The 15,377-nt window shown below is 46.0% G+C and overlaps 1 protein-coding gene across 1 annotated transcript in view; it reads right to left on the reverse strand.

Moving 5' to 3' along the window:
• Positions 1-15,377, reverse strand: part of ndufs4 (NADH:ubiquinone oxidoreductase subunit S4) — a 44,575-nt gene that overhangs the window by 25,166 nt on the left and 4,032 nt on the right. Inside the window, exon 2 of the mRNA XM_029763836.1 lies at positions 8,641-8,719. Within this exon, the coding sequence (XP_029619696.1) occupies positions 8,641-8,719 (79 nt within the window). The remainder of the gene's footprint in view (positions 1-8,640; positions 8,720-15,377) is intronic.

A 15,377-nucleotide genomic window follows, 5' to 3' on the forward strand; every position in this document is an offset into this window, starting at 1 on the left:
CAGTGGCCAGCCTGTCAGCCGGATCCTGGAGTACCACAGCATGCTAAATCAAACAGTAATTACTAACAAAAGTGGGTCGGCGGAGGGCAGAGCAGAGCAGGGGAAGGGAGGGCAGGGCAAGGGGGCAGAGAGCAGGATGGTAATTCTCCCTCCCTCTGCCTAAACTGATTTTTGAGGGGGGGGGGGGGGGGGGGGGTGGAACCGGTTTGACTTTAACTTGACCTATAACGGTATTTCAATGTTTGGTTTGTTAACATGTGATACGCCACTCCGGTGGGAAGTATAGATCACTTCTTATAGTGAGAAACTCCATTTGCTACTTGAGTAATTTCTGTCCCTCTCCTACTGCATGCCTCGAATCACACCAAGCCCCACGCCCTGAAGGAGAGAGCAATTACACCACCATGGAGTCATGAACCTTTTTCTTGCCGTTCACTCTTCATGGGTCAGATGGATGCAACAATATTGGTGAGGAGATGCTCTGCATTAGCGTTCTATAAATGTAATGTAACATCTAGTTAGGGTCACCTGGAAACACTGACAAACTTTTGGTTCCTACCCTGTTAATAATTCTTGCCTGGTTTATTCATTCCTTGTTCCATGTTAAACAACAAATTCAAAGTGCTGTCCACTATATTCCAACTATAGAGTTATAATAATCATTACATTTCCATTATATTAACAGTTCAATTAACCAGTCCCAGTAAGGCCTCCTGTCTGTCTGTCTGTCTGTCTGTCTGTCTGTCTGTCTGTCTGTGGGGCCAGTCCCACTATAGTCTCCTGTCTGTCTGTCTGTCTAACCAGTCACAGTAAGGCCTCCTGTCTGTCTGTCTGTCTGTCTAACCAGTCCCAGTATAGTCTGTCTGTCTGTCTGTCTGTCTGTCTATCTGTCTGTCTGTCTTTGGGGCCAGTCCCAGTAAGGCCTCCTGTCTGTCCACTGGCCAGTCCCAGTATAGAATATAGCCTCCTGTCTGTCTGGGAGGTGTGCACTTCCTCTGCTAGGCAACTGGCAAAGTGTTTTCTCAGCGGCAGCTGTAAGCAGCAGTCGTGTCAGTGGCGGTCTCGTTGGAAAAACTAAAGACTGTCGCCAAAACAAAGATAGTTCTGCCGAGTTGTTGCAGGAAGGAAAGAGAGTAAGGTTCCCCACTCTCACTTCAGTATCTTACCTAGTTATTTACAGATTCTCATTTTGATCTTTTGCCGCTTTGGCAACCTATTTGCTCCTCTCCCTGTAGGCTTTACAGACGCTCCCCACCCCTTGGCTGAACCCTTATAATTTAGTGTACCCTGAGCGCACAACCCATGTGGAATTCCTGGTCTCTGGCAGCGCTCGGGAACTGCTGATCTGCGTTTAACACCGCAGAGTTCATCTCAGCCCATGGTGACCTTCATTCCCTAGACTTTTTGGCCCTGAAGGAGACATGGATCACACCCCAGAGAAGTGTTTCTCCAGCTGCTCTCTTTTTAAAAATCGGACTACGTTTTCTCTCATAGTCCAAGAGCATCTTGTCGTCACGGTGGTGGCACAGGGCTACTAATTTCTCCTAACTGAAGATTCTCTTTTCTCCCTCTCTCACCTGTCCATCTCCTCATTTTGAATTCCATGCCGTCACTATCACTTCTCCACTTAAGCTTAACATTGTTGTCATCTATCGCCCACCAGGTGCCCTTAGAGAGTTCCTCAATGAACTTGACACCTTGAAAAAGCTAATTTCCTGATAATGGCTCACCGCTCTTTGTACTCAGCAACTTCAACCTCCTGACGTCTGCCTACGATTCACTTCTTTCCAGCTCTCGCTGTCCCATCCTTGACCTCACCGTTTCCCAATCCCCTCCAACTCACAAGGCAATACTCCTGACCTCATCTTTACTGTAACCGAAAGGTCGCTCATCCTGTAACCGAAAGGTTGCTAGATCGAATCCCCAGAGCTGACAAGGTAAAAATCTGTCGTTCTTCCCCCTGAACAAGGCAGTTAACCCACTGTTCCCCGGTAGGCCGTCATTGTAAATAAGAATGTGTTCTTAACGGACTTGCCTAGTTAAATAAAGTTTAAATAAAGGTTCAATAAATCAAAATGAAAAACTCTCTCCAGATGAAATCCTATGACTAGTGAGGTCTGGCTGCCCGACAACCTGCCCGCTCTACCCCATTCCCTCCTCCAGACCATCTCTGGAGACCTTTATTTTCTTTCCAAAACACTTGAGCATGCAGTCTCTCTCAGAACAATCTTGACCTTAACCAGTTAGGTTTCAAAAACAGGTCACTCAACCAAGACTGCTCTTCTCTGTGTCACGGAGGCTCTCCGCACTGCCAAACCTGACTCTCTCCACTCTGTTCTCATCCTCCTAGATCTACCCTCTGCCTTCGACACCATGAACCATCAGATCCTCCTCTCCACCCTCTCAGGGCTGGGTGTCTCAGGCCCTTCACACTCTTGGATTGCATTGTACCTGGCAGGACGCTCCTACTGGGTGACGTGGAGAGGATCTGTGTCTGCACCACGTACTCTCACTACTGGTGTCCCCCAGGGCTCGGTTCTAGGCCCTCTCCTCTTCTCTCTATACACCAAGTCACTCTGCACCATCATATCCTCACATGGTCTCTCCTATCATTGCTATGAGGATGACACTCAACTACCTTTCTCCTTACTTCAATCTGACACCCAGGTGGCGACATGCATCTCTGCGTACCTGGCAGATATCTAAGCTTGGATGTCGGCCCACCACCTCAAGCTCAACCTCCACAAGATGGAGCTGCTCTTCCTCCCGGGGAAGACCTGCCCGCTCAAAGACCTCTCCGTCACGGTTGACAACTCCACAGTGTCTCCCTCCGACAGTGCAAAGAACCTTGGCGTGACTCTGGACAACACCCCGAACTGAGCACTCCGTTCTGCCACCTCTGGTCTCTTGGCCCTCCCACACCTACGGGAGGGCAGCTACCGCTCAGCCCAATCAGAGCTCTTCTCTATCATGGCACCCCAATGGTGGAACCAGCTTCTCCCTGAAACTAGGACAGCAAAAGTCCCTGGCCATCTTCCTGAAAACATCTGAAACCCTACCTCTTCAAAATGTTTCTTAAATAATACCCCTCTTTACCTTGACACCCCCCCCCCCCCAAGATAGATATTTAGAAACTTTCCAGAACAAAACACTTGCACTTTTCCCCCCCCCCCCCCCCCGCATTTCTTGTTCTGACTTTGCTGATAAGCTACTTTGAGGAAAGGTGTAGTTACTATGCCTGTGATATGTGGTTGCCCCACCTAGCTATCGTAAGATGAATGAACTAACTGTAAGTCACTCTGCATAAGAGCGTCTGCTAAATGACTGAAATGTAAACATTTTCATGTCTGATTGGGCAGTCCCATTATATCCTCCTGTCCTCTCTCTCTGGCCAGTCTGACTGAGCATTAAAATGGTCAATCTGTAGTTTCTACAACAATTTCTTGACTTGTAAAATGAATGAAATCTACCAAATGATTCCGAAGGAATATAACTTGAACTAAGCTCATGATGCATCTGTTTAACTGTCGCATCCCCCGTCACAACCCAAAATATAAGCTTGTTTTATTCCAATGTTTGTAAACAAATTAAACGTAAACATTATATAGCCTCAAAACATGGTTGAAACTATAATGTTGATATCATGGATGGTCAGTCCTTGCATCCATAGGTCTGTCTATGAATTTGAGAGTGGTACCATTTCTCCAGCCTCATCCCTCAGCTTTTTTCTTTTATTAATTTTTTTTAAACCGTGTCGGGGGAAAAACATTTTATTCGCGGATTGCCCCTTTAAGCTTCTCTCTCTCCACCACAATGGAAAATCTCTATGGCCCACAATGCTGAAGCGCCTTCTTCTGCGTGAGAATGAATGCAAGTGGCTGGAGTCCCCCATTCATTATTTGGTCCTCTTTTCTCTTCACTGTGTCTCCTGCTGTGAGGACTGAGGAGAGACAGACAGACAGAGGCTGCTTCTCTAATGGTACCCAATTCCTTATATAATGTACTACCTTTGACCAGGGCCCATAGGGAACAAGGTACCATTTGGATGTAGCCAGACCCTGAGCCGGCCAAAGGGTTTGTCTGTCTGTGCCAGAGTGGCCAGCTCAGGTCTGGGAAGGACACAACATCCATCCACTTACACCACACCTCCCATCTTATCTCCTCATTACTTCACCTGCAGTGCTAAATAAAATGTTCTTATAAACACAGCCAGCCTTGGTACAGTATGTTCAAAGCACGCCTAAGGCTGCTTATCAATGTTTATGTTATACAACAGATGAGAATGACGACTGTGAAGACCTTGGATTTCTAGAAACATGAAATTAGCCTTTGACTTGAGAGCTCTGTATGATCTAATGTTGGGAGAGACAACCTTCAGAAGAAAAAGGAGACTGTTCAAACAGGCTGTGATATTTCTAATCTGTGTGATGACATTTACAATTATATTTATAAAACAACTTATCTATTCCATTCATGTGTGGGGTAGAGCCAAGATGGCTCTTGTATATATATCTTTTCACATATTTTTCTTCGGATATCTTTTAAAAATATATTCCTAAATCTCAACTTCTAAATACTCTCCTGCAACCCACCTCACCCAATGTGGCGTGGATCAGTTTTTCTTTCCTAAAGTATTTCTATTTACTTCGGATCTGGAATCCCTCAACTGAAGCTAGCCAGCTAACTACCTACCAGCTATCAGTCAGCAAACCATTGGGCAGACAGCGGTCATCAGCTAACCTTCAGCTCGGAAAGCTCTCGCCAGTTCAAACAATGTGACTCAAACCAGAGCATAACGGACCTATTATTATTTATCCCCCCCCCCCCCATCATATCCCCGGATTCCTACCACGAACTCTGAACATTTTCATCTGGATCTTCGCAACTAGCTAACTGGGTGACTACTCCTGGCTAGCGTTTTCCATCCCAGAGCAAGCACCAATTAGCCTGAAGCTAGCCTGGCCAGGGCTCCTGTGCTACCACCGAAGCCCACTCCTGGGCTACAATGTCCAGACCCCTTCTGCCGGTACGGGGCACGGAACCCCGCCGATCCTCTACGACTGGAATACCGACATAATCTGCCTGAGGATTCCAACAGGCCCCTCAGGCGCGACGTCCGCTGAAAGCCCATTCTGCTAACCGGCCTGCTAGCTACCTAGAGCTACTTGGAACCCTACTAATTCCACTACTGGTCTATCGACGTCACCGCACGAAGAGGCAAAAACAGACTTACCCCCATCGCGACGTCCCCCAAAGGCTAGCTTGCCAGCCCCTGTCTGCTAACTGCTAGCTTGCCAGCCCCTGTCTGCTAACTGCTAGCTTGCCAGCCCCTGTCTGCTAACTGCTAGCTTGCCAGCCCCGGTCTGCTAACTGCTAGCTTGTTTAGCCCCGGCCTACTAACTGTTAGCTTGTTAGCATCGGCCTGCAAACTGTCTAAAACGCCGTGTCCCCAGTCAGCCCAACCACTTACTGGACCCATATGTTCACTTGGCTACGCATTCCTCTCTCTAATATCAATATGCCTCATCCATTACTGTCCTGGTTAGTGATTACTGTCTTATTTCATTGTAGAGCCTCTAGCCCAGCTCAATATGCCTTAACCAACCATGTTGTTCCACCTCCTACATATGCGATGACATCACCTGGTTTAAACGTCTCTAGAGACAAAATCTCTCTCATCATTACTCAATGCCTAGGTGTACCTCCAATGTACCCACATCCTACCTTACCTTTGTATGCCTTGAATGCCACTATGCCTTGAATCTATGCTATCGTGCCCAGAAACCTGCTCCTTTTACTCTGTTCCGAACGTGCTAGACGGCCAGTTCGTAAAGCCTTTAGCCGTACCCTTATCCTACTCCTCCTCTGGTGATGTGGAGGTTAATCCAGGTCCTGCAGTGCCTAGCTCCACTCCCCAGGTGCTCTCATTTGTTGACTTCTGTAACCGTAAAAGCCTTGGTTTCATGCATGTTAACATTAGAAGCCTACTCCCTAAGTTTGTTTTACTCACTGCTTTAGCACACTCTACCAACCAGGATGTATTGGCCGTGTCTGAATCCTGGCTTAGGAAAACCACCAAAAAACCTGAAATCTCCATCACTAACTAACATTTCCCCCCAAGATAGAACTGCCAAAGGGGGCGGTGTTGCAATCTACTGCAAAGATAGCCAGCAGAGTTCTGTCTTACTATCCAAGTCTGTACCCAAACAATTCAAGCTTCAACTTCTAAAAATGCACTTTTCCAGAAACAAGTCTCTCACTGTTGCCGCTTGCTATAGACCTCCCTCTGCCCCCAGCTGTGCCCTCGATACCATATGTGAATTGATTGCCCCCATCCATCTTCAGAGCTCGTGCTACTAGGTGACCTAAACTGGGACACCTGTTATGGATAGGGGGCAGTATTTTCACGGCCGGATAAAAAACGTACCCGATTTAATCTGATTATTACTCCTGCCCAGAAACTAGAATATGCATATAATTATTAGCTTTGGATAGAAAACACTCCAAAGTTTCTAAAACTGTTTGAATGGTGTCTGTGAGTATAACAGAACTCATTTGGCAGGCCAAAACCTGAGAAGATTCCAAACAGGAAGTACCCTGTCTGACCATTTCTTGGCCTTCTTGAATATCTCTATCCAAAACAGGGGATCTCTGCTGTTACGTGACACTTCCTACGGCTCCCATGGGCTCTCAGAAGGCGGCAAAAAGCTAAATCGTGGCTTTGCAGGCCCTGGCTGAAAAACATTAGCGCGTTTGGATAGTGGCCGGTCAGAGTACTATGAGACTGAGGCTCGTGCACGAGTCGACTCCATGTTTACTTTCTCTCTCTTTGAACAAAAACCACCACTCCCGGTCGGAATATTATCGCTTTTTTACGAGAAAAATGGCATAAAAATGTATTTTAAACAGCGGTTGACATGCTTCGAAGTACGATAATGGAATATTTAGAATTTTTTTGTCACAAAACGCGTCGGGCGCGTAACCCTTCATCACCCTTGGATAGTGTCTTGAACGCACGAACAAAACGCCGCTATTTGGATATAACTATGGATTATTTTGAATCAAACCAACATTTGTTATTGAAGTAGCAGTCCTGGGAGTGCATTCTGACGAAGAAGACCAAAGGTAATCAAACTTTTCTAATAGTAAATCGGAGTTTGGTGAGGGTCAAACTTGGTGGGTGTCAAAATAGCTAGCCGTGATGGCTGGGCTATCTACTCAGAATATTGCAAAATGTGCTTTCACCGAAAAGCTATTTTAAAATCGGACACCTCGATTGCACAAAGGAGTTCTGTATCTATAATTCTTAAAATAATTGTTATGTTTTTTTGTGAACGTTTATCGTGAGTAATTGAGTAAATTCACCGGAAGTGTTCGGTGGGAATGCTAGTTCTGAACGTCTAGATGTAAGAGGTTAACACGCCAGCCATTCTACAATCTAAACTTGATGCCCTCAATCTGACACAACTGATCAATGAACCTACCAGGTACAATCCCAAATCCATAAACACGGGCACCCTCATAGATGTCATCCTAACTAACTCGCCCTCCAAAAACACCTCTGCTGTTTTCAATCAATATCTCAGCTATCACTGCCTCATTGCCTGCATCCGTAATGGGTCTGCGACCAAAAGACCACCCCTTCCAGTCACATTAAGCATCTCCAATCCAAAATTAAAATCGGCTTCCTATATCGCAACAAAGCATCACACTACCCACCATTGCGACCTGTACTCTCTCGTTGGTTGGCCTTCGCTTCATACTCGTCGCCAAACCCACTGGCTACAGGTTATCTACAAGTCTCTGCTAGGTAAAGCCCTGCCTTATCTCAGCTCACTGGTCACCATAGCAGCACCCACTCGTAGCACGCGCTCCGGCAGGTATATCTCACTGGTCACACCCAAAAGCCAATTCCTCCTTTGGCCGCCTTTCCTTCCAGTTCTCTGCTGTCAATGACTGGAACGAACTGCAAAAATCTCTGAAGCTGGAGACTCATATCTCCCTCACTAGCTTTAAGCACCAGCTGTCAGAGCAGCTCACAGATCACTGCACCTGTACATAGCCCATGTGTAAACAGCCCATCGATCTACCGACCTCATCCCCATACTGTATTTATCTTGCTCCTTTGCACCCCAGTATCTCTACTTGCACATTCATCTTCTGCACATCTACCATTCCAGTGTTTAATTGCTATATTGTAATTACTTCACAACCATGGCCTATTTATTGCCTTACCTCATTTGCACTCACTGTATATAGACTTTTTGTTTTCTTTTGTTCTACTGTATGTTTTGTTTATACCATGTGTAACTCTGTGTTGTTGTATGTGTCAAATTGCTATGCTTTATCTTGGCCAGGTCGCATGTTGTAAATGAGAACTTGTTCTCAACTAGCCTACCTGGTTAAATAAAGGTGAAAAATATATATATATATATATATATATATATATATATATTTTTTTTTTTTAAAGAGCCATACAGCTGCAATTAGGCTAACACACAACTGATGTCGTGAGACGTGGATGGCGTGACAAACAGAGGTGGGGACACCGTGAGAGCAGGGTTGGATGCCGTCGCACGAGAGATACTGTCATGTGACAGACACGTTGAGCAGGAAGTGTGTGTGTGGCCTATTACTCACCAGCTTCTCGTCCACGGTGATCAGTTGCGTCTCTTGTCCTGCTTTCTCTGCCAGCCTACATCCTGTCAGGCTCACCGACCTGCAATGGCAACACAGGAAGTTCGAACAGACTGTTCATGGCAAAGAATCAGACACCACACACACACACACACACACACACACACACACACACACACACACACACACACACACACACACACACACAACATTACGTAAACAAGTTAGGTACTTCCATGACAATTAATTGTCTTGGAGGACTCAGCGGAGGAGAAGAAAGGAGGGAAGGAAACAGTGAAAGGAGACAGACAGGGGGGGCTTCTTTTCCTTCCCCATTAGTTCTGTCTGGTGAGTTTCTGGCTCCTGCTTGCCTGTTAACCAGACGGAGCTGCTGGGTTCAACCCATATTTGACATATTTCAAAACACAGCATTTACCCCAGCCTGCCTGGAATGCCCAATGGGAGTGGTTTGACCGGTTCAAATTATTCAATTGGTTCCATTGCACCATCAATCAAGCCCAGCAAAAGTATCTGAACAATGTCAAATAATCCAGAACCCAGGTCTGCTGATGAGTTGACGACAGACCACACTTTATGTTGGCTCACCGTCCCAACTGGCCCCGGCTCACCGCCACCGAGTGCCTAAGGAAGGACTGGGATGGCTCTGTGTGGAGTAGTGAACATGCTGGCTTGTCATGAAACAGCCAGAAAGCCTAGCCAGCCAACAAAGTCCTGGTCAAACCATGGCGACTGAGTCAGTGGGGCAAGAACTGGGGCGGTTCTGTGAGAAGTGAACAACAACATAGCCTACTAGCTATTAGCTTGTCACAAATACAGCAGTGTGCCCCAGTGCCCAGCCAGGGAGGGACTGGAGCGAGCGAGCCAGGGAGGGACTGGAGCGAGCGAGCCAGGGAGGGACTGGAGCGAGCGAGCCAGGGAGGGACTGGAGCGAGCGAGCCAGGGAGGGACTGGAGCGAGCGAGCCAGGGAGGGACTGGAGCGAGCGAGCCAGGGAGGGACTGGAGCAAGCCAGGGAGGGACTGGAGCAAGCCAGGGCAAGCCAGGGAGGGACTGGAGCAAGCCAGGGAGGGAGTTGCCCATCTGTGTTAGTCCATGGAATGCCAGCACGCTGATAGCCTGGTTAAATAAGACTACTGAACGGGTCATATTCATTAGTGCACACCCTAAAAAAAAATACAATTGTTTATTGGACAAATTCAGGTAGGTCCCTTGCCATTTCAGCCTGTTTGCTTCCTAGTGAATACGGACCAGCTGAAGCGGCAGGGAACGCTCCCAAAATCCGGAGACAACGTGCAGGCTATAGATGACCAATCAGACATGGATAATCACACTACGGGTTCTTTGAATTTAAAAAAAAAATGTAGAGGTATCGAGAATAGGCCTAGCATAGTTTCCATGGCAAGGCAAGAAGTGAATCAACCTTTTCATATGTAGAGTGAAACTGGAAACATTTGAGTATGTTTACATGCACAATAATAACTAGATAAGCTGATTATGACAGTAGGCAAATGGAGATCACACCTCTGGAGTCACCGTCCCTAACTGACCACTCTCAAGAGGAGAGTCAGATGGTCGGACCTGCTGGTTGACGACCTACACAACCTGGGACAGAATAGGACGGCATGGAGATCCAAATGTCACAGCGCTACGCTCCAAGGAGATGGCGGAGACGAGTGAGACTATAACACAAACAAGTTAGCTGGCTAAGGTTTTGCTGAGTTAACAGCCATGTTTCACTGTAACCCCCCCCCAATCCAATAATGAGTAGTCCACATGTGCGAATCTGATCCGTCAATTGTATTTTTTTATCCCAACATTGTAAATTGGAGATATCGATTATATCCACTTCTGGGCTGCAGGGGCACTATATACAAATTATATATAAAGTTTACCATTGTCCGGGCTTGACGTAGAATCAAGTGTATACTATTGCAACGCTGAGCCATTGACTGCACCAGATGGTAGTATGCGAGTGCGTTTCTTTTGACAATGAAGAAGCGGACTACAGACGTATCGTTTTGAACCTAGAAGACCTATTGACGGGACTAGGCAAGAAGGACTAGTAACGTTTAGTTGGTCAGAGAAGTATGGCAAGGAGCCAAAAGGTGAGTGTCTTCGGTAACTAGCTAACCAACTAGGGCAGCTGCATTTTTACACTTTAGCCTAAGATAATTATCTAACTGCAATTATCATAAACCATTATTACCTAGCTAGCTACAGTAGCTAAATATCTGGCCGATGTAAAGTAAGCAGGATCGTGAGATGTCAAAACCAACGCATGCTAGCTAGCTCACGTTAGCGATTAATGCCTACAGATGTAACTCGGAGGTGAAACCTACATCCTGAATTAAGCAATAGTTAACACTATAATTAACATGGTTATCATTTAGCTAGCTAGCTAGCTAGATAGGCTAATCACCCTATTTGAAGCAGTTTGGCTGTTACATTAGCCCGGCCTACAGGCTACAGCTGGCTAAACTAGCGGCTAACTAGTCAAATAAAGGAGCATGTTGTCGTTTAAAGTCATGATGGAATAAGTCGAGGTGGCAATTGTTAGTGAAATTATACGTGGTGTCTTCATATGAATAATAGCTTAGCTATAAAATATACATGAATGCCATGTAATTTGTCATAACCTTTATCACAAAATGTTGTGCATATTAAAAAAAAATTTTTTTTTAAGTTATCAGCTGTTGGGTTACTAGTTACCACAGCCACAAAGTCAAAATTGACCAAATCGGGGAAAAAAAATCATGAAAAATAACTTATGTTTTTGGTCTTAATTTTAAAAAGGTTCGGCTTAGGTTTTTTTTTCAATCACATTTTAAGTAGAAAAAAAATGTTGAAATAGGCGGGATGTATGACTAAGTGGCTGTGGTAACTAGTGATGACAGCTCTGACGTCATTTACAGGCATCCAGGTCGAGGCTTGCTATCAGCAGGAACGCGAAGCACTCTGTGCTATCAGCAGGAACATGAAGCACTCTGTGCTATCAGCAGGAACATGAAGCACTCTGTGCTATCAGCAGGAACATGAAGCACTCTGTGCTATCAGCAGGAACATGAAGCACTCTGTGCTATCAGCAGGAACATGAAGCACTCTGTGCTATCAGCAGGAACATGAAGCACTCTGTGCTATCAGCAGGAACATGAAGCACTCTGTGCTATCAGCAAGAACATGAAGCACTCTGTGCCAGTAAGTCATGATATTTAATTGTATCCTTTACATTATTCAGGCTGTATCAAAACTGGACGTGATTGAGAGTCCTTTAGGACGGCCTAGTGTCCTCTGGGTTTGGCGGTCATTGTGAATAAGAATTTGTTGTTATCTGACCTGTCTAGTTAAATAAAAAATAAAAATACAATTTCAAGAGCTAATACTCCACTCATAAAGAGTGGAGAAGCCCTAGGCCCCATACAACATTCTACTCCTGGAGTAAATTCCTGTCAGAGAGACCAATTAGAGGGTTAGGCAGGAGGCCCTGGGCCAGTGGAGACCAATTAGAGGGTTAGGCAGGAGGCCCTGAGCCAGTGGAGACCGATTAGAGGGTTACCCAGGAGGCCCTGGGCTAGTGGAGACCGATTAGAGGGTTACCCAGGAGGCCCTGGGCCAGTGGAGACCTATTAGAGGGTTAGCCAGGAGGCCCTGGGCCAGTGGAGACCGATTAGAGGGTTAGGCAGGAGGCCCTGAGCCAGTGGAGACCTATTAGAGGGTTAGGCAGGAGGCCCTGGGCCAGTGGAGACCGATTAGATGTTAGCCAGGAGGCCCTGGGCCAGTGGAGACCGATTAGAGGGTTAGGCAGGAGGCCCTGGGCCAGTGGAGACCGATTAGAGGGTTAGGCAGGAGGCCCTGGGCCAGTGGAGACCGATTAGAGGGTTAGCCAGGAGGCCCTGGGCCAGTGGAGACCGATTAGAGGGTTATCCAGGAGGCCCTGGGCCAGTGGAGACCGATTAGATGTTAGCCAGGAGGCCCTGGGCCAGTGGAGACCGATTAGAGGGTTAGGCAGGAGGCCCTGGGCCAGTGGAGACTGATTAGATGTTAGGCAGGAGGCGCTGAGCCAGTGGAGACCGATTATAGGGTTAGCCAGGAGGCCCTGGGCCAGTGGAGACCGATTAGAGGGTTAGGCAGGAGGCCCTGAGCCAGTGGGAGGTCAGGGGTGAGAGGTCTCTTTCAAGCACACCCACTACCTCCATCCATCTCTCTCCAGGTGCTACAGAGACTGACTGGTCCAAGGACTTCTAGAGCATTCTGACCCACTACCTCCATCCATCTCTCTCCAGGTGCTACAGAGACTGACAGGTCCAAGGACTTCCAGAGCCTTCTGACCCACTACCTGCGATCTCTCCAAAGCACAGAGAAGTGAGCTCCACTCATAATAGTATAGTTGACACACTGCGTAAACCTCCTTCACTGCGTAAACCTCCTTCACTGCGTAAACCTCCTTCACTGCGTAAACCTCCTTCACTGCGTAAACCTCCTTCACTGCGGCAGTCTGCTTGTGTGATGACAGCATACTATCCAGGGACAATGGTTAAACAGGATTTACTGTACTCACTCCATCTCATGCTCTCTCCTCCCTGTAAAAAAAGTCTTCCAAGACTTATCAAATCTAACATGTGTCCATCCCTCTGTCCCCAGGTGAGTCTGCTGGGTTATGAAACTCCAGAGCAACACATCAACAAACCTGTAACCCTGTTGTCAGCTATCCACAGACGTCCAACGGACACATTTTGGGGGATGACCAAATGCAATATTTACTTATAAACAACTAATATAAGCCCATGTCACAGCATGCAGTGGCCTGATCTGATTGGGAGAGTAAAATATATGCATTATGTACCTTTCATCGCTGCGGAGACACCTGAAACCCCACCTCTTTAAGGAATACCTGGGATAGGATAAAGTAATCCTTCTAACCCCCCCCCCCCCCCTAAAGATTTAGATGCACTATTGTAAAGTGGTTGTTCCACTGGATATCATAAGGTGAATGCACCAATTTGTAAGTCGCTCTGGATAAGAGCGTGTGCTAAATGACTTAAATGTAAATGTAAATGTGTTGATGAACAAATCAACCCTTTTGTTTGTGTGTCATTGATATGGAAATACGAATAGTCAGTTCATAAGCATCGAGTATAACAGAGAGACTATTACTGTACTCCCAGGTAAGGCCCTTGCTTCTGCACAATTGGCCCAGCGTCATCTGGGTTTGGCCGGGGGGTAGGCCGTCATTGTAAATAAGAATTTATTCTTAACTGACTTGCCTAGTTAAATAAAAAAGTTTCTATAAAATAACTCTAGGGATCAGGCAAAACTGATCCTAAATCAGTACTACTTTTCCAGTGATTTAATTCCCTTGGAATCACCACCAAAAACATTTAGAATTAGCCTAGTCAGTCAGTAACTTGGATAAATAAAAAGGTTGTTTTTCCATCTACGTAACATTGCAAAAAAATGAAACTTTGTCCCCCCCCAAAAAAAGCATAAAAATTCATCCATGTTTTTGGTCACTTCTAGATTAGACTACTGCAATGCTCTACTCTCTGACTACCTGGATAAAGCACTAAATAAACTTCAGTTAGTGCTAAACACGGCTGCTAGAATCTTGACTAGAACCCCCAAATTCTTTTATCATATTACTCCAGTGCTAGCCTCTCTACACTGGCTTCCTGTTAAGGCTAGGGCTGATTTCAAGGTTTTATGGCAAGCCTACAAAGCAATACATGGACTTGCTCCTATCTATCTTTCTGATTTGGTCCTGCCGTACATACCTACACGTACGCTACGTTCACAAGACGCAGGCCTCCTTACCGCCCCGAGAATTTCTAAGCTTTCTCCTATAAAGCTCAATTTTCATGGAATGGTCTGCCTATCCATGTGAGAGACGCAGACTCGGTCTCGACCTTTAAGTCTTCACTGAAGACTCATCTCTTCAGTAGGTCCTATGATTGAGTGTAGTCTGGTTTGAGGGGTGTGAAGGTGAACGGAAAGGCACTGGAGCAACAAACCGCCCTTGCTGTCTCTGCCTGGCCGGGTTCCCCCTTCTCCACCGGGATTCTCTGCCTCTAACCCTATTATTACGGGAGTCACCGCTGTTTGAATACTAACTGCACTAACATTCCATTTGTGACAGAAATGTAATATGTAGTATACAAGCAGTGGACACTATTTCTGTGCTTTTAGGGCCCATAATGCAATTTTTCCCGAAATTGGACATGGCTTCACTACATTTTCAGATTTGAAGAAAATATGCAGCCGAAGTCTGATACAAATTCATTGCTTTAACTAATTATGACAAATGTTAAGCAATGTAATAAAGTAATGACTTTTCAGATAACGTGTAACTTATGTTGGCTGAAAATTTGTTAGCTACGCTATCCTTACGAATCGAATAGCATATCATTACAGCAGTATGTACCGGTATGTTAGCTAGCTACCTAATGTTAGTTGGCTACTAATACATCGAACTTGCCAGTATATTAACTGTATGCTATCTAACTACCCAAAGTGTATTGAATTGATTATTCACGTCATTCTTAGCTTAGCAGCATAGTCGCACCAATTTGTAAGTCGCTCTGGATAAGAGCGTCTGCTAAATGACGTAAATGTACATTTGTAAATTCGCTCTGCCTATCTACTCCGATTTCAGAGCACTCACATCTGAGTGTGCCAGAACGCAGAATAACTGATGAATTTACTAACGCTCAACACCTGTTGAATATT

The sequence above is a fragment of the Salmo trutta genome, chromosome 9, assembly GCF_901001165.1.
Source record: "Salmo trutta chromosome 9, fSalTru1.1, whole genome shotgun sequence".
NCBI classification, from domain to species: Eukaryota; Metazoa; Chordata; class Actinopteri; order Salmoniformes; family Salmonidae; genus Salmo; species Salmo trutta.